General features: G+C 36.1%; 5 protein-coding genes across 5 annotated transcripts; 2 read left to right on the top strand and 3 right to left on the bottom strand.

Moving 5' to 3' along the window:
- The first annotated feature begins 815 nt into the window (after window positions 1-815).
- Window positions 816-1,473, top strand: LOC126779243 (chorion class CA protein ERA.1-like). The gene is made up of 2 exons (XM_050503169.1): window positions 816-866; window positions 1,077-1,473. Exons 1-2 carry the CDS (start codon window positions 816-818, stop codon window positions 1,449-1,451), a joined length of 426 nt encoding a protein of 141 aa, XP_050359126.1. The 3' UTR covers window positions 1,452-1,473.
- A 4,483-nt stretch (window positions 1,474-5,956) lies between these two features.
- Window positions 5,957-6,623, bottom strand: LOC126779236 (chorion class CA protein ERA.1-like). Its single transcript, XM_050503161.1, has 2 exons — window positions 6,564-6,623; window positions 5,957-6,353 (listed from the first exon to the last, which is right to left on the bottom strand). The coding sequence occupies exons 1-2, from the start codon at window positions 6,612-6,614 to the stop codon at window positions 5,979-5,981; spliced, it is 426 nt and encodes a 141-aa protein (XP_050359118.1). The 5' UTR covers window positions 6,615-6,623; the 3' UTR covers window positions 5,957-5,978.
- A 4,986-nt stretch (window positions 6,624-11,609) lies between these two features.
- Window positions 11,610-12,260, bottom strand: LOC126779237 (chorion class CA protein ERA.1-like). The gene is made up of 2 exons (XM_050503162.1): window positions 12,195-12,260; window positions 11,610-11,984 (listed from the first exon to the last, which is right to left on the bottom strand). The coding sequence occupies exons 1-2, from the start codon at window positions 12,243-12,245 to the stop codon at window positions 11,610-11,612; spliced, it is 426 nt and encodes a 141-aa protein (XP_050359119.1). The 5' UTR covers window positions 12,246-12,260.
- Window positions 12,261-16,555: 4,295 nt separating this feature from the next.
- Window positions 16,556-17,288, bottom strand: LOC126779226 (chorion class B protein PC10-like). Its single transcript, XM_050503148.1, has 2 exons — window positions 17,213-17,288; window positions 16,556-17,041 (listed from the first exon to the last, which is right to left on the bottom strand). Exons 1-2 carry the CDS (start codon window positions 17,258-17,260, stop codon window positions 16,562-16,564), a joined length of 528 nt encoding a protein of 175 aa, XP_050359105.1. The 5' UTR covers window positions 17,261-17,288; the 3' UTR covers window positions 16,556-16,561.
- A 2,234-nt stretch (window positions 17,289-19,522) lies between these two features.
- LOC126779251 (chorion class CA protein ERA.1-like) lies at window positions 19,523-20,103 on the top strand. The gene is made up of 2 exons (XM_050503181.1): window positions 19,523-19,573; window positions 19,747-20,103. The coding sequence occupies exons 1-2, from the start codon at window positions 19,523-19,525 to the stop codon at window positions 20,101-20,103; spliced, it is 408 nt and encodes a 135-aa protein (XP_050359138.1).
- The last annotated feature ends 5,004 nt before the right edge of the window (window positions 20,104-25,107 follow it).

Raw genomic sequence — 25,107 nt, 5'->3', positions numbered from 1 at the left:
GTTTACCGTTTGAATACAAACTTCACAATGTTTCAGATGAATACGAGCTGGTTTTTATACTGAACGCATCGTAGGGGAGTGTTATCGCAGTAAGTTATAACGCTGATTCCTCTGTGAATTATGTAACAAAACGTGACATGCAAACGTTTGGTCAACGGGTTAGTGATACAGATAACATATGCACGTATGACTGCGTATCAGAGAAGAAAAATATTTTGGCAATTTGAAAAAAAAAATGACCTGTATACTGAAAATTGAAATGGAAAGTGTTCGAACAAAATACATTTTACTCAAGTCGCAAACACGTGAGTAATACGCGCACAAACACAGTTCCTATATTGAATGTCTCTAGGATCCATTTGCCTTTTACATTTTGGTGCGAAAAATTATACAATTTTTCAATTTAACGTATGTATATTTATACTAAACCGATGTACTATATCAGATATATAATTGTTTACATAAAACTTTACATGTTTTCTTTTAATTTCGATCTATCGATTTATGAACATAACCTCGAAATATTAATATTATACCAGATAATATTCGTTTCGTCGTTGTAGCTTCAACATAATTCATTTGAACATAACAACTTAACAAATATCCTTAATGAGGAAGAAGAAGCCTGTTTTATAATGAGCAATGCAAAATATTTCTTACTTTAATCAATTATATTAAAATTATATTGAAACACGTTTTCAATTGCGACATAATTATTATCTATTCATAGTTTGAATGGTACCACCTATATAAGCGTTAGGGTGAATTCTCATGATCATTGTATATTCAGCCATTTTGAATACGCACTAAGCATCATGTCTACCTTCGCTTTCCTCCTCGTCTGCGTCCAAGCTTGCTTGGTCCAGGTAAGTCTTTAGTAAAAAGTTTCTTATTGCAATTTATAATTTCAATAATTAGTAGAGCGTGCGAAATACCTTTTACTCTGTTCTTTTTAAAGGCATTAGGTAAAGGTATTCACCATAGACATATAACCGTCATGTGAGAACTTTGCTTGTGTTCTTTCTTAATATTATCACAATCTGAACGGTTTTATTTAACATCTTGTTTTTGTTTAGAATGTCTACAGCCAGTGTCTTCGTGGAGGCATCGCTGGACCTATTGGGTGGGAAGCCGGTCTAGCTGGACCCGCTGGCTGCGGCTGGGGTCCCGGCCTTGCTGGTTTAGGCTGGGAAGGCGGTCTTGCTGGTCCTGCTGCTTTGGGTTGGGGTGCTGGTCTTGGTGCTCCATTGGGAGCTGCCTACGGAGGTGCCGGTGTTGGTGATGTAGCAGTCGCTGGAGAAATGGGCGTCGCGGGTACCACCCTGGTTGCTGGTCAAGTGCCGATCCTCGGTGCTGTTGAGTTCGGAGGTGCCGTGCCAGCTGCTGGAGCTGTCACCATCACCGGTAGCTGCGGCGGCGGTTGCGGCTGCAACGGTGGTTACATCTACTGAGAAAAACTTGTAATTGAACAACGGCAAAAATGATTCCTGAACTAAATTAAATGATATTTTTGGCACTCGAATGTATAATTTTTATTTCTATTTAAACTTATTATAAAAACATATTATTTTCATGTATTTTATGTACATATAACTTATAATATGTAAATTCAAACAATGTTTTTAACTTATTAATTTACCAGAAAATCTATGTTCTAAATTTCAGATGATAAAAAAAATATTTTAAATAGAATTTGTTTAAACAGCAAACTTGTAACATGAATGGCAACAATATTTTCCAAAACAAACAAAATTATGTTTCTATTACTGTTTGAACTTAACCTGAAACAATTATTGTATTCTAGCTGTCTGTATTAAGTGCGCCGCGTAAACCGATAGAGTTATATATCTTACGATACAAACGTACATTGATGTACACCATAAGACGGCGTGGGACGAAGACTGGACGAGTTATAAATAATAATAAAAAACAGCATAATCAAGTTGTTTTTTTATAATTAATAGGCCAGCGTTTGATCGTTCACTTGCCTGATGTTAAGCATCGACACGGTCTAGGATGTAGCACGCTTACCTATAAGAAACCTGTTTACTCTGGATTTGAAGACACCAACATTGTACCTATCAGGAAATACGGACTCGGGCAAAGCATTCCATAGTTACGCAGTGCGAATGATGAATGTGGATTCAAAGCGCTTCGTACGTAGGCGGGGAATTTTCACTGTGTACCTATGGCGCTTTGGTCGCGTTTGCCTGGCTGTTCGATATTAAAAAGGAGCGGGAGGAATCAATTCGTGTAATTCCTGAGCAAATTCTCCGAAATTTATCCGATAGAAGACTGAGAGTGATGCAACCACATGTCGATGTTCAAAACTTTGGCGCCTATACTGGACCAATGTTCCGTCTCCTATCAGCCTTCTGGCACGCTTCTCAATCAACTCTAGTGCCTGAAGGTGGTTCTTGGCAGAGCCATCCCAAAGGTGAGAGCAGTACTCCATACATGATCTAATTTGTGCTTTATATAAGCTGAGCAGTTGTTCTGGAGTAAAGTAACGTCTCACTTTGGAGAGGATACCAAGTTTTCGAGCGGCTATTTGGGCTTTGGACTCAATAAAAGAGCCGAAATTTAGAGTCGACGTGCGAGTAATGCCAAGAAGTTTAAGATGGTCAGTTATAGGTACAGACACATTTCGGAAAGAGGGAGGTAGATGGAATTCCCTCTTTTTGGCGTAAAAAAAACACACCTGCGTCTTGGATGCGTTGAACATGACTAAATTGGCATCGCCCCAATTGGACACTGCCATAAAGATCACGCCATGACCTCTCTCTGAGCCTGAATTTGGGCCTCACTAGCTCGCGCGTTGGACTTGTAGCTCTCAACGACTGTGCAATCATCTGCGTACCCATGGATATCGGGCATCAGCAGATCATTAATGTGCAGCAGAAATAGTGTCGCCGAGAGCACTGGGGAACACCGGCATTTGTAGCCATTTGATCCAACGAGTGGCCATCAACCACTACTCGTAACGATCGATTCCTCAGGAAGTCTGAAATCCACGCACACAGGCTAGCAGGCAGGCCATAGCCATTTTATTATATATATTTACAGTACGGTAATATCACAGTATCTTCATACAAGTGGTTGGAACGCGAGTCATATCAACGCGCCTCGAGTTCGGTATACACTCGGTACAACAAGCGCCGCAGTGACGAACGAACGGTGTGATTGTTTATAACTAATAAGAGTGGGATTTGTTAATATTTGATTTAAAATAATTATGTTATTGTAATAATTTTTGTGTTTTTTTTAATCTATTAATAAGAAACACAACATGTATTTTTAATGCACATTGCGTATTTTATTTACAACGAATTTCATTATTGTAAGCCGAGATGGCCCGGCCCAGTGGTAAAGCGTGATTCTTAACGGATGATCGTAGGTTCAAACCCGGGCAAGCACCATTGACATTTCATGTGCTTAATTTGTGATTTTAATTCATCTCGTGCTTTACGGTGTAAGCTTCAAACCTTCTCGTCAAAAAAGGGAGAGAAGGCGTTTAGCCCAGCAGTGGATTACAGTAAATAAAAAAGCCGTATCGCGTATTTACGTACCGCGGTGCGGCTCTAGGTATTTATTTCAAGGATTAGGTGGAGTCACAATATTGTATATATAACATTACCGTGATTTTGTCCGCAACACGTAATATAAAACATAAATTATAACGTTTATAATTTAATATTAAACTATATGACGAACAAAATAAGACTTGAGTTTCGATTACAAGCGTCACTATGGTCGAGAATAGTTCATAGGAAACACTGTGCTGTGGCGTAAAATTTCTCAACCTTCAGAACGAACTACCACAGATAATAAAATCAAAATATTTTTTAATCAAGAAGGATCATAAAAACACTTGTGAAAAGTTTCGTAATTAACGTAAACAACTGGTTCGTAATTTAAATACTATTGACAAAAACGGGCAAAGGAATCAGTATTTACTCTTCAACACCAATTTACTTACGTATTTTTTTTTTAAATAATTCGCTTAAATTTTAACAATTTTTACAAAATTGTTTGTCAACAAAGTGTACGTAATATAGCAAATATTCAAATAAGAAATTCGTGATTTTAATTTAATTTTAGTTTTAGTAATATTATATTATAGGTAATAAAAAATAAACCGCGAATATTAATGAGCACTGAATCGCTTTGTGTTCAACTTGGATAATATTTTAATATTTATATAACATTAATATTTACATTAAAGCCTTAAATATATACAAAAAAAAAAAACAAAACAGCTACTGTACAAATAATGACCACATCATTGTAGCAAAATGCTAGCGGGATTTCACTTTGAATCGCAGTTTACTTAATAAAGCCTTTCTATTATTATTATTTTAGGTTATAAATCCCAGATAAAGCAAATTTACTGTTTTATATAATCCACTCTGATAAATTTATTTAAAGTAAATATTAAATATAAAAATTTGAATAAAAACTTTATTCAAATTTTTATAATGAACTTTATTTAAATTTTTATAACTCAGGAAACTTAACGCAATTTTTTTTATGCAAAAAGATTTTTTTTTAAATTGTTGTTATCAAAACCGTTTCCTATTGGATGCTGAGAGAATTTATTTTGGTAACTGGCAACAAGACTTTGTTCACTTGTGTTGCAATATCTACTGATCAGTTATTCTACCGACACACTTGAATAATATCGATTGATCAAGTGTAATCTTTAAATTTTAGATCCTAGGTCGGTGGCATATTTTACAGAGGTTAAGATATGTTTGCGATGGTGACCTGAATGTAGTAACAAGCAGTGTCTGCCCCTTCTGCAGATATAAATGAGCAAATGTTCTTTATAAGTTTTCAAAAGAGGTGACAAGTTGTGTATCGTAGTTTTATAATCTTTGTATAAATATAACCCATATATATGTCGCGGATTCAATTGGATTGCCATCTAAATGGTCATCATTGTCGTCCGTCATGTTGATTTTATTAAATCAGACAGTACGCACGTCCGGCACTGGCGCACTCGAGAGCAAGTGACTGTGTCACTCGACAAACGATCATACGCAATAGGGTCCGTTCACACAGACCGGCTCGGAGAGGAGAGCAGATTTTTATCACGTTGGAAACAGTGTTTTGAGTGATTGTAGTAAAGTTTATTTTTGCATTTGCACCTTTTTTGTCATTAAAAATGCCTGAACGCGCTTCGTGTGAAGTAATAAAAGGAGCCGACCGGCTCCGCTTGCGTGCTCTTTCTCGCTCGCACCGCAACCGCACCCGCTTTCAGATCTCTTCCAGCCGGTCGATGTGAAATAGTTGGCGGCTCCGCTCCGGCCAATTCCAAGCGTATACGACCCGGTCTGTGTGAAAAGAAAAAAGCAGGCCGATGCTCTCCGAGCCGGTCTGTGTGAACGGACCCTTACTGACAGATACATGGGCATTGACTTTGACAATTGTTAACCTATAAGAGGACAATCACCGTACGGTGTTGCCATTCTAATAAAATAAGTAATGTCATATATCCGCGTAAATTGATTATATTTAACATATAAAAATAATAAGTAAAACACCACTGACAAACTAACTCATGACGACGTCTCCGATACTATAGGTTCAATTGAATTTTTAGCATAGTTACTCTTTTTGTGACATAGACGCTCACTAATTTTATTTTATTAACGGATTTTAAGAAAATTATATTTAAAATAAATTTTTCACCATCTGAAATTTGGAACATGATTTCAAGTAAATTCAAACATTAAAAGCATTGTATAAATTTACATATATGTTATACGTACATATATATACATTCACACATATATGTTATATGTACATATATATACATATATATATATACATATATGTTATATATATACATTCATGAAAATAATAGGGTTTTATAATAGTTTAAATAGAAATAAAAATTATACATTCGAGTGCCAAAAATATCATTTAATTTAGTTCAGGAATCATTTTTGCCGTTGTTCAATTACAAGTTTTTCTCAGTAGATGTAACCACCGTTGCAGCCGCAACCGCCGCCGCAGCTACCGGTGATGGTGACAGCTCCAGCAGCTGGCACGGCACCTCCGAACTCAACAGCACCGAGAATCGGCACTTGACCAGCAACCAGGGTGGTACCGGCGACGCCCATTTCTCCAGCGACTGCTACATCACCAACACCGGCACCTCCGTAGGCAGCTCCCAATGGAGCACCAAGACCAGCACCCCAACCCAAAGCAGCAGGACCAGCAAGACCGCCTTCCCAGCCTAAACCAGCAAGGCCGGGACCCCAGCCGCAGCCAGCGGGTCCAGCTAGACCGGCTTCCCACCCAATAGGTCCAGCGATGCCTCCACGAAGACACTGGCTGTAGACATTCTAAACAAAAACAAGATGTTAAATAAAACCGTTCAGATTGTGATAATATTAAGAAAGAACACAAGCAAAGTTCTCACATGACGGTTATATGTCTATGGTGAATACCTTTACCTAATGCCTTTAAAAAGAACAGAGTAAAAGGTATTTCACACGCTCTACTAATTATTGAAATTATAAATTGCAATAAGAAACTTTTTACTAAAGACTTACCTGGACCAAGCAAGCTTGGACGCAGAGGAGGAGGAAAGCGAAGGTAGACATGATGCTTGGTGCGTATTCAAAATGGCTGAATATACAATGATCATGAGAATTCACCCTAACGCTTATATAGGTGGTACCATTCAAACTATGAATAGATAATAATTATGTCGCAATTGAAAACGTGTTTCAATATAACTTTAATATAATTGATTAAAGTAAGAAATATTTTGCATTGCTCATTATAAAAATTGAGAAATGAAGACTCAATATCAGACTGTAATGAACGATTCGATACTGTAAATAACTCACTAAACAGGCTTCTTCTTCTTCCTCATTAAGGATATTTGTTAAGTTGTTATGTTCAAATGAATTATGTAGAAGCTACAACGACGAAACGAATATTATCTGGTATAATATTCATATTTCGAGGTTATGTTCATAAATCGATAGATCGAAATTAAAAGAAAACATGTAAAGTTTTATGTAAACAATTATATATCTGATATAGTACATCGGTTTAGTGTAAATATACATACGTTAAATTGAAAAATTGTATAATTTTTCACACCAAAATGTAAAAGGCAAATGGATCCTAGAGACATTCAATATAGGAACTGTGTTTGTGCGCGCATTACTCACGTGTTTGCGAATTGAGTAAAATGTATTTTGATCGAACACTTTCCATTTCAATCTTCAGTATACAGGTGATTTTTTCTTTCAAATTGCCAAAATATTTTTCGTCTCTGATACGCAGTCATACGTGCATATGTTATCTGTATCACTAACCCGTTGACCAAACGTTTGCATGTCACGTTTTGTTACATAATTCACGGAGGACTCAGCGTTATAACTTACTGCGATAACACTCCCCTACGATGCGTTCAGTATAAAAACCAGCTCGTATTCATCTGAAACATTGTGAAGTTTGTATTCAAACGGTAAACATGTTCAAGGCTGCACTTTTAATCTGCGCTCAGGCGCTCTTCATCCAGGTAATTCAATATTGATTTTATGCGTATTAAAATTCGTTTTTATTAGAAATGTGAATATTGGTATGCTGCAGTTAATCAGTGATTAAACATTTTGTATAAATCACAAATACTGACTTAAGTTAATACATAAGTAAATATGCTTTACCCATAATAACAGTACAGTACAGTAACAGCCTGTTAATGTCTCACTGCTGGGTTAAGATCTCCTCTCCCTTTTGAGGAGAAGGTTTGGAGCTTATTCCACCACGCTATTCCAATGGGGGTTGGTAGAATACACATGTCGCATAATTTCAATGAAATTAGATACATGCAGGTTTCCTCACGATGTTTTCCGTCAAACCATCAAGCACGAGATGAATTATAATCACAAATTAAGCACATGAAAATTCAGTGGTGCTTGCCCGGGTTTGAACTTACGGACGACGTCGGTCGTCGGTTAAGATTCACGCGTTCTAACCACTAGGTCATCTCGGCTTTCTGAACAACGTTTTAATAAATATTTAATTATAATTTCATTGTTAACGTTTTATAAATTCTTGATTTTATATAGTATTTTTTTATTATATACCAAATAAGAACAACACGACAATTATTTCCTCTTTTTTTTAAAGTATATAAGACGCAATTATTAATTTTTATTTCTATGTTAGTCCATCGCTGGACAATGCATCGGAGGTGGATGGGGCGCTCCCTTAGCTGCTGCTCCTTACGGTCTCGCCGGTCCTCTTGCTGGCAACTGTGGATGCGGAATTGCTGCCATCCCTGCCTCCAGCGGTGGCGGTCTCGGTGTATCCAGCGCTTCTGCAATCCCACCGAACGGAGTATCTGTGCTCTCAGAAAACGCTATTGAAGGCACTCTCGCAGTCGCCGGTGCTCTGCCGTTCTTGGGAACCGTCGCTCTAGAAGGTGCTCTGCCAACTGCTGGTGCTGGTGCTGTCAACTACGGATGTGGCAACGGAGCCGTTGCCATTTTGGAGGAACTCGCTCCTGCTGGTATTGCTGGCCCACTCGGCTACGGCTACGGTTCTTATGGTGCTATTGACGGTATCGGCTACGGTGGTCTCGGCTACGGCATCGGACCTCTCGCTGGACCTTACCGCTCTGGTTGCGGCTGTGGTGCCCTCATCTAAACGACAAATACAACTTCAATGAATTTCAACGTATAACTAATAAAGAACATTATTAGCATCTGATTTTGTTAGTATTTTATTTTATTAGCCCAATCTGTGTGTAACTGTTGATCCTCTAGACAGATTTTGGCCAAGGCGGTCAATCTCAACAGAGATTAGCCAACTGCGAAGACATATTATAGTGCATTAGTGTGTGCGCAAACACATGTGCACTCTCTATTCCCTAACTCTCATAATCCGATGGGACTCCAATCCGGCACGACCTGTCTGTCTATCTGATGGTCTCAAATAGTAACTGTCAAGACTTTACCAATTTACCATCAGCAGCCGAGATTTTTTTAGTAGTGCCTCAATGGTCAACATTAGTATTATGCTAGATACGGTCGGCGCGTGGTTGATGCTGTTTATAAATTTAAAAAAAAACAAATATCCAGTTCGGCAGTCATTTATATCCCTTCATATTAACAACTCTATTTGCCGCCATTTTAAAAGACCATATTGCCAACTTCAAAATATTAAAAAGACAGTTACCACAGAAAAATATTACGTCATACTTATTTATAAATTATAACTAAATCAACGAAATATGAGTAAACAATATAACATAAATTAAATATACTATTAATATGAAATATTTATAAGTCTCCTTAATCACTAATTGTAGGTAGTTTAGATAGGTTTGTTAAAATATGTCTTCCATTTTATATTATTCAAGATTCACGTATTCTAACCACTAGGCCATCTCGACTCTAATCACCTATAAACTAAAAATTATAAGCTGCTTAGACGGTTGTGAGCAGCTTCAAATCTATCTCAACATTATAACTGCTAACACATAATACATAATAGATCAATTTGGTATACAGGATTATCATCAACAAGATCTTGAATTATTTAAAATATTCTTACTTTATACTACAAAATTTACTTGGTGGTAGGGCTTTGTTCAAGCTTGTCTGGGTTAGTTCTACCCACTTAGATATACTACCGCAAAAGAGCAGTACTTAGTATTGTTGTGTTCTGGTTTAAAGGGTAAGTTAGCCAGTGTAACTACATGCACAAAGGACATAACATCACAGTTCCAAGGTTGGTGACGCAAGGTGGTGGATTATATAAAACAGTCAATGTACTTTATCTTGGACTTAAAACCTAAAATAATAATAATAGATAGGCTTTATTAAGTAAGCTGCGATTCAAAGGGAAATCCCGCTAGCATTTTGCTACCATTATATATGGTCTAATTTGTACAGTAGCTGTTTTGTTTTTTTTTGTATATATTTAAGGCTTTAATGTAAATATGAAAGTAATATAAATATTAAAATATTATCCAAGTTGAATACAAAGCGATTTAGTGTTCATTACTATTCACGGTTTATTTTTTATTACCTATAATATAATCTTACTAAAACTAAAATTAAATTAATTATTTAAAAACTAATTACGTAAGTAAATTGATATAGAAAAGTAAGTACTGAGTCCCTTGCCTGTTCTTGTCAATAGTATTTACATTACGAAGCGGTTTACGTTAATTTCGAAACTTTTCACAAGTATTTTTATGACCCTACTTGAGTAAAAAATATTTTGATTTTATTATCTGTGGTAGTTTCGTTCTGAAGGTTGAGAAAATTTACGCCACAGCACAGTGTTTCCTATGAACTATTCTCGACCATAGTGACGCTTGTAATCGAAACTCAAGTCTTATTTTGTTCGTCATATAGTTTAATATTAAATTATAACGTTTTTGTTTTATAATACGTGTTGCGGACAAAATCACGGTAATGTTATATATACAATATTGTGACTCCACCTAATCCTTGAAATAAATACCTAGAGCCGCACCGCGGTACGTAAATACGCGATACGGCTTTTTTATTTACTGTAATCCACTGCTGGGCTAAACGCCTCCTCTCCCTTTTTTGACGAGAAGGTTTGAAGCTTACACCGTAAAGCACGAGATGAATTATAATCACAAATTAAGGACATGAAAATTCAGTGGTGCTTGCCCGGGTTTGAACCCACGATCATCCGTTAAGAATCACGCCTTACCACTGGGCCGGGCCATCTCGGCTTACAATAATGAAATTCGTTGTAAATAAAATACGAAATGTGCATTAAAAATACATGTTGTGTTTCTTATTAGTGGATTAAAAAAAAACACAAAAATTAATACAAAATTACAATAACATAATTATTTTAAATCAAATATTAACAAATCCCACGCTTATTGGTTATAAACAATCACACCGTTCGTTCGTCACTGCGGCGCTTGTTGTACCGAGTGTATACCGAAGGCGTACTCGAGGCGCGTAGATATGACTCGTGTTCCAACCTTTTGTATGAAGATACAGTGATATTACCGTGCAGTATGAATCTGTTTTATTGACAAACCAGCTTTGTATCGGATAAACACCGACACAACTTGATTATGCTGTTTTTTTTATTATTTATAACTCGTCCAGGCTTCGCGCCGCGGTGTCTTATGATGTACATTAATGTACGTTTGTATCGTAAGATATATAACTCTATCTTCTAGCTGGCTATATATAGAGCCAGCTAGAATACAATAATTGTTTCAGGTTAAGTTCGACTAGTAATAAAAATATATTTTCGAGCGCCAAAAACATAATTTAGTTAAGTTTGGAAAATATTGTTGCAATTCATGTTACAAGTGTCTGTTTTGCTGTTTAAACAAATTCTATTTAAAATATTTTTTTTATCATCTGAAATTTGGAACATAGGTTTTCTGATAAATTAATAAGTTAAAAGCAATGTTTGAATTTACATATATGTTATATGTACATATATACATACATGAAAATAATAGGTTTTTATAATAGTTTAAATAGAAATAAAAATTATACATTCGAGTGCCAAAAATATCATTTAATTTGGTTCAGGCATCATTTTTGCGGTTATTCAATTACAAGTTTTTCTCAGTAAATGTAACCACCATTGCAGCCGCAGCCGCCGCCGCAGCTACCGGTGATGGTGACAGCTCCAGCAGCTGGCACGACACCTCCGAATTCAACAGCACCGAGGATCGGTACTTGACCAGCAACCAGGGTGGTACCGGCGACGCCCATTTCTCCAGCGACTGCTACATCACCAACACCGGCACCTCCGTAGGCAGCTCCTAATGGAGCACCAAGACCACCACCCCAACCCAAAGCAGCAGGACCAGCAAGACCGCCTTCCCAACCTAAGCCATTAAGTCCAGCACCCCAGCCGCAGCCAGCGGGTCCAGCTAGACCGGCTTCCCACCCAATAGGTCCAGCGATGCCTCCACGAAGACACTGGCTGTAGACATTCTAAACAAAAACAAGATGTTAAATAAAACCGTTCAGATTGTGATAATATTAAGAAAGAACACAAGCAAAGTTCTCACATGACTGTTATATGTATATGGTGAATACCTTTACCTAATGCCTTTAAAAAGAACAGAGTAAAAGGTATTTCACACGCTCTACTAATTATTGAAATTATACATTCCAATAAGAAACTTTTTACTAAAGACTTACCTGGACCAAGCAAGCTTGGACGCAGAGGAGGAGGAAAGCGAAGGTAGACATGATGCTTGGTGCGTATTCAAAATGGCTGAATATACAATGATCATGAGAATTCACCCTAACGCTTATATAGGTGGTACCATTCAAACTATGAATAGATAATAATTATGTCGCAATTGAAAACGTGTTTCAATATAATTTTAATATAATTGATTAAAGTAAGAAATATTTTGCATTGCTCATTATAAAAATTGAGAAATGAAGACTCAATATCAGACTGTAATGAACGATTCGATACTCTAAATAACTCACTAAACAGGCTTCTTCTTCCTCATTAAGGATATTTGTTAAGTTGTTATGTTCAAATGAATTATGTAGAAGCTACAACGACGAAACGAATATTATCTGGTATAATATTCATATTTCGAGGTTATGTTCATAAATCGATAGATCGAAATTAAAAGAAAACATGTAAAGTTTTATGTAAACAATTATATATCTGATATAGTACATCGGTTTAATGTAAATATTCACGTTAAATTGAAAAAGTTGTATAATTTTTCACACTAAACTGTGAAAAATATAAAAGGCGAATGGATCATAGAGACAGTTGATATAGGAACGGTGTTTGTGCGTGTATTACTCACGTGTTTGCGACTTGAGTAAAATGTATTTTGATCGAACACTTTCCAAGGAATCTTGAAACAGAAATCACTTTATGATTTTTGTTAAAAAATATACTTTCTTTTCAGTCTTACTTTATATAAAAGAATATATTCCCTGTTTTAGAGAAACGGAGGTGGGAGCTATAAGAAGTAAATAAACTATAAATAATATAACATGAGAAATGTTATACTCGTATGTGATGCGTGAGTGGTACCTACCCAGACGTGTTTTCACAAAACCCTACCACTAAAGCAGTTGTTGTTTAGCAGTGACAAGTTAACCGAAGGATAACATTAAGATTTTTTTTTTCATTTCAATCTTCAGTATACAGGTCATTTTTTTTCGAATTGCCAAAATATTTTTCGTCTCTGATACGCAGTCATACGTGCATATGTTATCTGTATCACTAACCCGTTGACCAAACGTTTGCATGTCACGTTTTGTTACATAATTCACGGAGGAATCAGCGTTATAACTTACTGTGATAACACTCCCCTACGATGCGTTCAGTATAAAAACCAGCTCGTATTCATCTGAAACATTGTGAAGTTTGTATTCAAACGGTAAACATGTTCAAGGCTGCACTTTTGGTCTGCGCTCAGGCGCTCTTCATCCAGGTAATTTAATATTGATTTTATGCGTATTAAAATTCGTTTTTATTAGAAATGTGAATATTGGTATGCTGCAGTTAATCAGTGATTAAACATTTTGTATAAATCACAAATACTGACTTAAGTTAATACAAAAGTAAATACGCTTTACCAGAATAATATGTTCCAATAAATATTTAACTATAACTTTCATTTTATACATTTTTGATTTTATATAGTATTTTTACTATATACCAAATAAGAAGAACACGACAATGATTTCCTCTTTTTTTTAAAGTATATAAGATGCATTTATTAATTTTTATATCTGTGTCAGTCTATCACTGGACAATGCATCGGCGCTGGATGGGGCGCTCCTTTAGCTGCTGCTCCTTACGGTCTCGCCGGTCCTCTTGCTGGCAACTGTGGATGCGGAATTGCTGCCATCCCTGCCTCCAGCGGTGGCGGTCTCGGTGTATCCAGCGCTTCTGCAATCCCACCGAACGGAGTATCTGTGCTCTCAGAAAACGCTATTGAAGGCACTCTCGCAGTCGCCGGTGCTCTGCCGTTCTTGGGAACCGTCGCTCTAGAAGGTGCTCTGCCAACTGCTGGTGCTGGTGCTGTCAACTACGGATGTGGCAACGGAGCCGTTGCCATTTTGGAGGAACTCGCTCCTGCTGGTATTGCTGGCCCACTCGGCTACGGCTACGGTTCTTATGGTGCTATTGACGGTATCGGCTACGGTGGTCTCGGCTACGGCATCGGACCTCTCGCTGGACCTTACCGCTCTGGTTGCGGCTGTGGTGCCCTCATCTAAACGACAAATACAACTTCAATGAATTTCAACGTATAACTAATAAAGAACAAAACCTATTAGCATCTGATTTTGTTAGTATTTTATTTTATTAGCCCAATCTGTGTGTAACTGTTGGTCCTCCAGACAGATTTCGGCCAAGGCGGTCAATCTCAAGAGAGATTAGCCAACTGCGAAGACATATTATAGTGCATTAGTGTGTGCGCAAACACATGTGCACTCTCTATTCCCTAACTCTCATAATCCGATGGGACGCCAATCCGACACGACCTGTCTGTCTATCTGATGGTCTCAAATAGTAACTGTCAAGACTTTACCAATTTACCATTAGCAGCCGAGATTTTTTTAGTAGTGCCGCAATGGTCAACATTAGTATTATGCTAGATACGGTCGGCGCAAATATCCAGCTCGGCAGCCTTTTATTTTATATCCTTTCATATTAAAAAATATTAAAGACAGTTACCACAGAAAAAAAAATCGGTAATACTTATTTATAAACTATAACTAAATCAACGAAATATGAGTAAACAATATAACATAAATTAAATATACTATTAATATGAAATATTTATAAGTCTCCTTAATCACTAATTGTAGGTAGTTTAGATAGGTTTGTTAAAATATGTCTTCCAATTTATATTATTCAAGATTCACGCGTTCTAATCACTAGGCCATCTCGACTCTAATCACCTATAAACTAAAAATTATAAGCTGCTTAGACGGTTGTGAGCAGCTTCTAATCTATCTCAACATTATAACTGCTAACACATATTACATAATAGATCAATTTGGTATACAGGATTATCATCAACAAGATCTTGAATTATTTTAAATATTCTTACTTTTACTACAAAATTTACTTGGTGGTAGGGCTTTGTTCAAGCTTGTCTGGGTTAGTTCTACCCACTCAAATATTCTACCGCGAAACAGCAGTACTTAGTATTATTGTATTCCGGTCTGAAGGGTGAGTGAGCCAGTGTAACTACATGCACAAGGGACATAACATCTTAGTTCCCAAGGTTGGTGGTGCATTGGCTATAAGCGATGGTTGACATTTCTTACAATGCCAATGTCGAAGGGCGTTTGGTGACCACTTACCATCAGGTGGCCCGTCCCGTCATATGCTCGTCCAGCTTCCTATTCTATAAAAAAAAAGATTGTAAAATATGATATATAAAAAAAATCCCACTGAGTTTATTTCGCCGGTTCTTCTCAAGTCTGAGGTGTTTATTTCAATCAATACATAAGTATAACGCTTCTACATTGAATAGAGATTTTTGACTTTGTGGTTTAAAAAATGCTGTTATGAGCCTAATTTATCTATTATTTATTTATTGATATTAGAAAAACTATCGGCATATTCACAAAATTAATAACAAATAATAAAAATAATAGGCTAGCACAGTGTGATACGCTATTTTAGGCATTTATAACAATAACAAAAATAAATAAAAACACAATTGTAATGACATAACAAATAAATAAAATTGTACGAAATTGCATAAATAACTTTTTCGAATTAAAAGATCGTCGCACTGTTACAGCAATAGCTACAAATCGCAGATAACGTCAATGCTACTGATGGTAGAGCTTTGTTACCGGTGGTAGAGCTTTGTGCAAGCTCGTCTGGGTAGGTACCAACCACTCATTAGATATTCTACCGCAAAACAGCACTACTTGGTATTTTTGTTTTCCGGTTTGAAGGGTGAGTAGCCAGTATAATTACAGGCACAAGGGACAAAACATCTTAGTTCCCAAGGTTGGTGGCGTATTGGTGATGTAAGCGATGGTAAACATTTCTTACAATGCCAATGTCTTCTAGAAAATAAAAAAATCGCACTAGGCTCACTGTATGTTGAAACTACTTCAATACGTTTGCGCCATTTCTCACAACATTAAGACCAAATTATAGAACACACTCAATGCTGGTGAAACCCACATACAACTTCATATAAAGGAAAAGCGTAAATGCGTTTTTCTAGCGAGGAAAAAACAGAAAAACTGCATTTTTCTCGCTTAACGGTTTTAATACTCCAGTCAGTCATAGTGTCGAGATCACATTAAATCTGTTCATTTGCAATTTTTATTTTTTTTAAAGTTGTCACTAAAAAGCCTAAATATGAATTTAGGTCCAGCAGATATCTAAGCCTATGGATTAAAAACGTAGTTCTTTAACAGAATACCAGATAGCTAATAGTGGAATAATATCGAAGTAAATCATGCTGTTCGATATCGATTTATCCTGGGGTTCGGAAAACAAAACAAATAAGTAGATGAATAAACGTCTTTATTCGATGTTGTTATTATTTTTAGAAGTGAGCACCACAGCCGCAACCAGTGTGGTAAGGTCCAGCGAGAGGTCCGATGCCGTAGCCGAGACCACCGTAGCCGATACCGTCAAAAGCACCATAAGGACCAAGCCCGTAGCCGAGTGGGCCAGCAATACCAGCGGGAGCGAGTTCCTCCACAATGGCGACGGCTCCGTTGCCACATCCGTAGTTGACAGCACCAGCACCAGCAGTTGGCAGAGCACCTTCTAGAGCGACGGTTCCCAAGAACGGCAGAGCACCGGCGACGGCGAGAGTTCCTTCAATAGCGTTTTCTGAGAGTACAGATACTCCGTTTGGTGGGATAGCAGAAGCGCTGGACACACCGAGACCGCCACCGCTGGAGGCAGGGATGGCAGCAATTCCGCATCCACAGTTGCCAGCAAGAGGACCAGCGAGACCGTAAGGAGCAGCAGCTAAGGGAGCGCCCCATCCAGCTCCGATGCATTGTCCAACGATAGACTAAAATGAAGTACAAAATAAATTTTTCTTCATGTTAACATTGAAAAAAAACAAAAGAATATATTTTTTATTATAAATTATTAAAATATTATGATAATAGCGATGAACAATACCAAGAACATTTTATGATGAGAAAAACTGTTTAACTCAATGTTTAGAGATCTAAATTACCTGGATGAAGAGCGCCTGAGCGCAGACCAAAAGTACAGCCTTGAACATGTTTGCCGTTTGAATACAAACTTGATAATGTTTCTGATGAATATGAACTGGTTTTTATACTGAACGCATCGTAGAAATTTGTTATCAAAGTAACTATAAAGCTGATTCCACCATTAATTATGTAACAAAACGTGACATGCACACGTTTAGTCAATAGGTCATTGACCAATTGTTAAGTTAATACATACGTGTGATTGTCATTTAATTTAATAAAAATATATAGCAATTTGCCTATTCGCATGGAATTCTAGATAGAACAAGGGAAAAAAGTACCTTGGTCATCGCCAGCAGCTGGAACAAGTACTTGCCTTACCCAAAAACAAACAATACACATACAAACATACATAAATAACAATAATAATAAAGTTGTTTTCGTTATTACTTTTCCTGGCTTGGTTATTTAAATAGCTGCCGGTTTGATTAGGCTATTTTCCTATTTCAATTTTGAACACCATATGCAATTTCGCGAAGTATTGTTCTAATAATTTTGCTGACTATGTGACAGGTGATATCGAAGAATATTAAGCCATAATGAAATTATTTCGTTATTTATATAAGTTATGTAAATATTAAATAATAAGTTGCTTTTCCTTATTTAGCAAATTAAATAACCGTCCAACTATGGTTAGGTTAATGTCGAATGTAGATAAAGAAGTTTGTACGAGTTCAACTATTTACAATACATTTCTTGTTATTTTTTTTTAATAAACCTTTAGGGCACGGCGTCTATAATGAAAGAAAGGTATATTGAATAAAAATTAAACGATCACAGCGTTGTATATATTTAAAACTTATCTAAAATCTAAATGTTGAACGAATTATTTCTAGCCGACTTTAAAACGCAGGACATATTATAATGCAAAAATGTTTGCGTAAAACACAGCTGCACTTACTATTTCCTCACACAATTTAATACGACAGGAAGATTTTAGGCACAGGACTGCTTTCAGATGCACTGTTATGCACTACGAATATTCTCTCAATTCCCGGTTCCTCAATTCCTTTATATCACCTCAATAATTTTTTGTGATTAAAACCATTACAATTAACAACTTACTTTACTTTAATACTTTATTGTACATCACACCACAAAGAGAAAAATACAAAACATGTATATTGCCTAAATAAATGTACAATTATGGCGACCTTATCGCTACATAGCGATCTCTTCCAGGCAACCGAGTGTAAGTAATTACATATAGAATATGGGGTAGGTGGTATTAATAAAATAATATTAATATTTAGTTAAAACAAAACCAATTATTAAATTTAAATATAAAATACACATATTATACATACATATATAATATAAAACATACTTATTATACTATAAAACATAACAACTTAATATTGTGCCTATAGCCAGCAAATTACAGATTCCACCTGCGCCCCATATACGCTATTCTCGACACGCGGCTTACTTTTTGTTTCGTGTTGCACATATTTACCAAATTATTCTGACGGAAATGGTAAAGTTTTTTTACCTATAACAAGATAATCAATACAAATCGCTATCATTTTATCACCCATTAAAACCCATTTGGTACCCATTTAAACTAGAAAAAAGCAACCGTAGTTTGTTAAGCCGTCGGTTGTCACTTAACCTATAAAAAAGAACAACAATTATATAAATATACGGTTATTTAGGTCTTTCAACAGATGCTTGAAAAAATAAAGATTTGTACGATAGCTTTTATTAATTCTAGTACATAATAAATATCATCCATCATAATTTGATTTTATATACTTCACAATTTGTATGATTATAAACCTATAACCATTTTGCAATTTTTAAGTACCAGTCTGTGAATTTCCTACTCCTGGGCCCTTTCTCCTTTTTTTAGGGGAAGGCTTGGAGCTTATTCCACTACGCTGCACGACACTAATGGTGGAATATACATGTGGCAGAATATCAGTGAAAATAGGCACATGCAGGTTTCTTCAAGATGTTTTCCTTCGCCGTCAAGCATGAGATTAATCATAAACACAAATTAGGCACATGAAATTTCAGTGGTATTTGCCCGGGTTTGAACCCACGATCATCAGTTAAGATTCACGAGCCCTAACCACTCGGCCATTACGTCTTAATTATTATATAAAAATGCTAAATATTTCACGTTAATCAATTTTATTAAAACATAATAAAACACGTTTTGCAATTGCGACATATTTATTAATAAAATTAATGTTACATATATAAGCGTTAGGGTCAATTCTCATAATCATTGTATATTCAGTCACTTTGAATACGCACCAAGCATCATGTCTACCTTCGCTTTCCTCCTCCTCTGCGTCCAAGCTTGCTTGGTTCAGGTAAAAAAATTCTTAATACATTTTTGTAATAATAATTTTCTCATGTAAGAGAAAACTTATTTCCTATATGATGATGACAATCATTTATCACCAAAATTAATAATTCGTTATAAGATAACATTTTGTTATTTTTTGCTTTTCTTCATGTATAATTTGTTTTGTTTTGGTTTTAGAATGTATACAGCCAGTGCCGCGGTGCGCTAGCTGGGCCTCTTGGATGGGAAGCCGGTCTGGCTGGAACCACTGGTTGTGGATGGGGCCCTGGCATCGCTGGTTTAGGTTGGGAAGCCGGTCTCGCTGGTCCCGCTTACGGTTTGGGTCTTGCCGCTCCATATGGTGCTGCATACGGTGGTGCCGGTGTTGGTGATGTAGCCGTCGCTGGTGAAATGGGCGTCGCCGGTACTACCTTGGTTGCTGGTCAAGTGCCTATCCTTGGTGCTGTAGAGTTTGGAGGCGTTGTGCCAGCTGGTGGAGCTGTCTCCATTACTGGTAGCTGCGGCTGCGGCTGCAACGGTGGTTACATTTACTGAGCTAAAATGTATTATCCAACAAAAAAAAAGTTTTATAAACAAAACTAAACAATTATTTGGCGCTCAAATGTGTATTTTTAATTTGTCCTCTTAAAGCTGTATTATAAAAGTTTATGTAAAGAAGATAAGTTATACTTTTTATGATTATATAAAGGCAAAATACCACTTTCTCGTCTTTACCCTTTGAAAAAAATGTAATCAACAAACTGTATCTCTTACAGCCAGCAATGTTGCTTAGCGGTTGTCTTGTTAAACAGTGATTTCTCTTTTAACAGATAGACGGACACAATAATATTTAACTAATGACCGTTTATTTAACTAATGACGTTTATGATTAAGGACGTTATATATTGCTGAATAAATACTTGTATATAATAAATAATATATAATAAATACTTATATGTGTTATATAAGCTTCCCTTCTCGACTTCGTACGGATATAATTTATACAAAGTTATATTTTCAGTGCAAGTCACAATAAATTACTCCTTACATGTACCAATGTGCTACCGGCCGTGTTATCTTGCCTTGTCTGAGAATTACAATTAAAAAATGGCGTTGATAAATTAGCACCTTACTCTTAATAGTGTTATTAATATGGTATTTTCTGAACTTGTAAAACACAGTACTAAAGAGATTCATATAAAATATAAAATCTAGTAATATTTCTGGTCACAATAACTTTAATTCGATTTAATTGATTTCACCAAAATATTTGCAAAAGCTAGCTTGTGTTGTTTATAAATATATAAATTACTAACTCGTTTAAACAGACATAATATGTTTCATAGATAACAAAATGTTACGTCACGACATGTTATGTCACGAGAGTTAACTCGACAACGGTGGTGCTGACTAAGAATATTTATGAAACCTGGGGGAATCACAGGATGCCTAACGGATATTCTGCGAATTACCCAAAGCCTTTGATTGCACACGAAACTAAAATGAAATAAGAGAATTGTGCCCGACCTTTTGATCTCTTATCCAATCAGTCTAATTCAAAGAATCTATTTAAAATAAGATTAAATCTATACTTATATTATAAAACTGAGGAGTTTGGTTGAACGGTTCGAACTCAAAAATTATCTTAGTATCGAAGAGCCTATTTATCGAGGAAGGCTATAAGTTATATAAAATCACGCTACCAATAGGAGCGGAGCATCAATGGAAAAACAAAGGGACAGACATTCAAGCATGTCGGATTAGATTTAAGAGAATGCTGTTTTTCTCACGGCCAATTGTGTTTGACCAATGTTCTATTTGGATCCGAATGTTGCGAAACCAATACATATAAATACTGAACAAAAATAAACTAAAAATGTTGTATATACTGGAATACTATAAGCCTGCTATTAAGATTTCTTTCCGTTACACGCGAGTGACATGAATGTAACTTTTGAAACAGAAGGTGAGCCAGGATAGCGAAAGAAGTGTTGTGTTGTTATAAGCAATATTCATTAAAGAGGCAGAGTAACCACCCTGTTCAAGTTCAACAATAATTATGATCGTTCATTGTAAATACATCGCTTTTTATACAAAAGTTAAATCATTATAATGTCGGTAGTTGTAAAAATCATATCACGAAGTTAAATAACAAACAAAATTTACAATCAAATTAACTTCAATAGATATTAGGTTATTCTAAAATATATACGCGTTGGTCGTAGCGTTGAGTTTAACACTCGGTCATCCTGAAACTGCCGTGGCCCACGGCTGGTAGAGTTTTCACCGGCATCGGATATCTGGAAAAAAAAATGCAGGCCAAAAGTATATCGTTTCATATTAATGTATGGTTTCTAATTAGTAATATTTTCTTCTGTTACTTATAATTGTAGCCTTTACCAGTGACACATATTTTTAGTCACACATACGCTTTTAGCCACACAGACGCTTTTAGTCACACAGGCGCTTTTTGTCACACAGACGCTTTTAGTCACACAGGCGCTTTTTGTCACACAGACGCTTTTAGTCACACAGACGCTTTTAGTCACACAGACGCTTTTAGTCACACAGACGCTTTTAGTCACACAGACGCTTTTAGTCACACAGACGCTTTAAGTCACACAGACGCTTTTAGTCACACAGACGCTTTTAGTCACACAGACGCTTTAAGTCACACAGACGCTTTTAGTCACACAGACGCTTTTAGTCACACAGACGCTTTTAATCACACAGACGCTTTTAGTCACACAGACGCTTTTAGTCACACAGACGCTTTTAGTCACACAGACGCTTTAAGTCACACAGACGCTTTTAGTCACACAGACGCTTTTAGTCACACAGACGCTTTTAGTCACACAGACGCTTTTAGTCACACAGACGCTTTTAGTCACACAGACGCTTTTAGTCACACAGACGCTTTTAGTCACACAGACGCTTTTAGTCACACAGACGCTTTTAGTCACACAGACGCTTTTAGTCACACAGACGCTTTTAGTCACACAGACGCTTTAAGTCACACAGACGCTTTTAGTCACACAGACGCTTTTAGTTACACAGACGCTTTTAGTCACACAGATGCTTTTAGTCACACAGACGCTTTTAGTCACACCGACGCTTTTAGTCACACAGACGCTTTTAGTCACACAGGCGCTTTTTGTCACACAGGCGCTTTTTTCATGAAATTTCATCATTTCATACATTAATTACTTTGATAAAACAATCTTTACAATTAATTAAACATTCTGGTATGTAATAAGATGTACCTCCTAACTCGTAATAGACCCCGTGTATCAAATAGAATTTGTTCTCCGTGTATAAATAATCAATAACCCTAACGGACACGAAGGCAAAATTATATTTTTTTTATATTAATATTTTCAGTTAAGAGTACAGGAAAACTATTTATAAAGTCATTTGAATCTAAATGAATACCTATAACGTCAATGTTCAATTTATTTGTCGTGCAAAACGAAACAGATGCGGCGGTGGTCACTAAGCTAACATGATTGTGATTAATCAACGTATGGCCTATTATTAAATCTATGTCGGGTAGATGGTATCTCAACTTGTCCATTAGCACAATATTATCAACATTTACTTCTATCTCACATTTACCTAAAGAATGTAATTGACCGCTCCCAAAGCCCAAATTATAGAGGGTTGAAGTTGTAGTTTTAATATATTTTTTTTTTTTTGCTATTGCGAGGGTAAGCAAATTTAATTTGCTGCCTGTATATATGCGATTAAATCGTGACCTTTCATAAGCAATTATCATACCATATATAACCATACATAAGCAATTTTCTTAAATAAGTCTAATAAAATATCGCGGCCTCTTCTCCAAGTTGATCTTCTAGCAGAATTCACCATTTCAATCCACCTCTTATTATACAGGATGTAGCATATTCACCACTAATCTTGCATTTCTTAAGTAATGACATTTTTCCGTGAAAGTACTTAGTCATTGTCTCAGATTCATTTTTCTTTCTTGTCAACATTTTTTCTTCTTCTTCTTCTTCAGATGATATAGACGGATCAATGTTCCTTTTTTAGTTCCCAAGACCAGATGTACGGTCCTGATTTATTTTTAGGCCGATCCCACTTCTGAGATGAAACAGAAGGTGAGCCAGGATAGCGAAAGAAGTGTTGTGTTGTTATAAACAATATTTATAGAAGTTAAATAACATTAAAACAAAATTTATAATCAAATTAACTTCAATAGATATTAGGTTATTCTAAAATATTTTCGCGTTGGTCGTAGCGTTGAGTTTAACACTTTACTTTTTTGTTATTTCTAAATCGCGCTAATCAGACTTTACTCGGTTGCTAGCCCTGACGCAGGACACAACCTTTTCTCAGATCGCGACTACTGCTGTTATGCATATTTTAATAATGAGGTGAGTTTATATGATTTTGTTATTATATATTTAATAATTTATTATTAATGATATGATATATGATTAAAACTATGTACTTTATGCCTAGTTCTTTAATTTAGTTAATACCCTGGGGTCTCAATTAATACAGGGTCAGTCCTCGGACATTTTATTTAAAATTAAAAAGAAAACGGAAAATAAATTAACGATGTGAATAACGTACATAGTTTTAATTATTTACTGTGATATATAAAACTATATAGTAATAATATAGGACGGTCAAAGTATATAAAAAAGGTTGAAAGAACTCGAAATTATTGTAGTTGTATTATGTACTATTAGATTATATGACGGCGACTGCGATAGATCAGCGTCACGCCCGTCATCGGTAGAAGCTTCTGATACAGGGTTCATGGCGTAGATCTCAGGCAATTAACCACAAAGATACAGTATAATAATTCTTGTATTTTAAGTAGGTAATCAGCAATCACAAATTACAAAGTAGGTATATTATAACTATCGGAGTTGCGTGAACCAACGGTCCCGTTTGGAAGGTCCGAACTGTATCGCTCTCTCTAATCAATTGAGCTTCCGACTCACTGCTCTCAAAACAAAATGTGACAGCCCCTCCAAACAATTCCGATCACGTGACTCGTTACGTCACGGCGTTCACACCCCTTCGTTACAACAAAATCAATTGAGTTACTAATTATTCATAATCAACGACATATATATAACGGCTTTACTTGAATACGTTAATTGCGGAAGATTTTTTAAACATTGATTGTGGTCATCAATGATTTGACATTAACGAAAACATAGCATTTATTAACTACTCACCCGATAATCAACGTTTATAAGAAAGACCATAAGTGTTTTAGTACTACTTTAAAAACCTTCTCCTCAAAAAGGGAGAGGAGGCCTTAGCCCAGCAGTGAGACATTCACAGGCTGTTACTGTACTGTAATGCCTTAAAATGATCACAATTTGACATGTGTGCGTAAAAATATTTTTAAGCAAACGAATTGATTGGAATGAATATATACAGCAGTCATTATTATATCAAAAATACCTTGCGTTTTGAATTTTGTTCGTTACTTAAGAGCTTAAGAGTTACCATGTCTATGTCATTTAAGCTTTCATATACTCACAGACAGATCGCAATATACATTTATTAATTAAC

This window comes from Nymphalis io, chromosome 28 (genome assembly GCF_905147045.1).
Source record: "Nymphalis io chromosome 28, ilAglIoxx1.1, whole genome shotgun sequence".
Lineage (NCBI taxonomy): Eukaryota > Metazoa > Arthropoda > Insecta > Lepidoptera > Nymphalidae > Nymphalis > Nymphalis io.
This window is presented reverse-complemented; position numbering and strand designations above follow the sequence as displayed.

Excerpts from the sequence above, each read along its gene's own strand:
- LOC126779243 (XM_050503169.1), top strand. The coding sequence starts at position 816 with ATGTCTACCTTCGCTTTCCTCCTCGTCTGCGTCCAAGCTTGCTTGGTC. Across the intron at positions 867-1,076 it reads TCCAAGCTTGCTTGGTCCAG|AATGTCTACAGCCAGTGTCT; the intron begins GTAAGTCTTTAG and ends GTTTTTGTTTAG.
- LOC126779236 (XM_050503161.1), bottom strand. The coding sequence starts at position 6,614 with ATGTCTACCTTCGCTTTCCTCCTCCTCTGCGTCCAAGCTTGCTTGGTC. Across the intron at positions 6,354-6,563 it reads TCCAAGCTTGCTTGGTCCAG|AATGTCTACAGCCAGTGTCT; the intron begins GTAAGTCTTTAG and ends GTTTTTGTTTAG.
- LOC126779237 (XM_050503162.1), bottom strand. The coding sequence starts at position 12,245 with ATGTCTACCTTCGCTTTCCTCCTCCTCTGCGTCCAAGCTTGCTTGGTC. Across the intron at positions 11,985-12,194 it reads TCCAAGCTTGCTTGGTCCAG|AATGTCTACAGCCAGTGTCT; the intron begins GTAAGTCTTTAG and ends GTTTTTGTTTAG.
- LOC126779226 (XM_050503148.1), bottom strand. The coding sequence starts at position 17,260 with ATGTTCAAGGCTGTACTTTTGGTCTGCGCTCAGGCGCTCTTCATCCAG. Across the intron at positions 17,042-17,212 it reads CTCAGGCGCTCTTCATCCAG|TCTATCGTTGGACAATGCAT; the intron begins GTAATTTAGATC and ends ACTTCATTTTAG.
- LOC126779251 (XM_050503181.1), top strand. The coding sequence starts at position 19,523 with ATGTCTACCTTCGCTTTCCTCCTCCTCTGCGTCCAAGCTTGCTTGGTT. Across the intron at positions 19,574-19,746 it reads TCCAAGCTTGCTTGGTTCAG|AATGTATACAGCCAGTGCCG; the intron begins GTAAAAAAATTC and ends TTTTGGTTTTAG.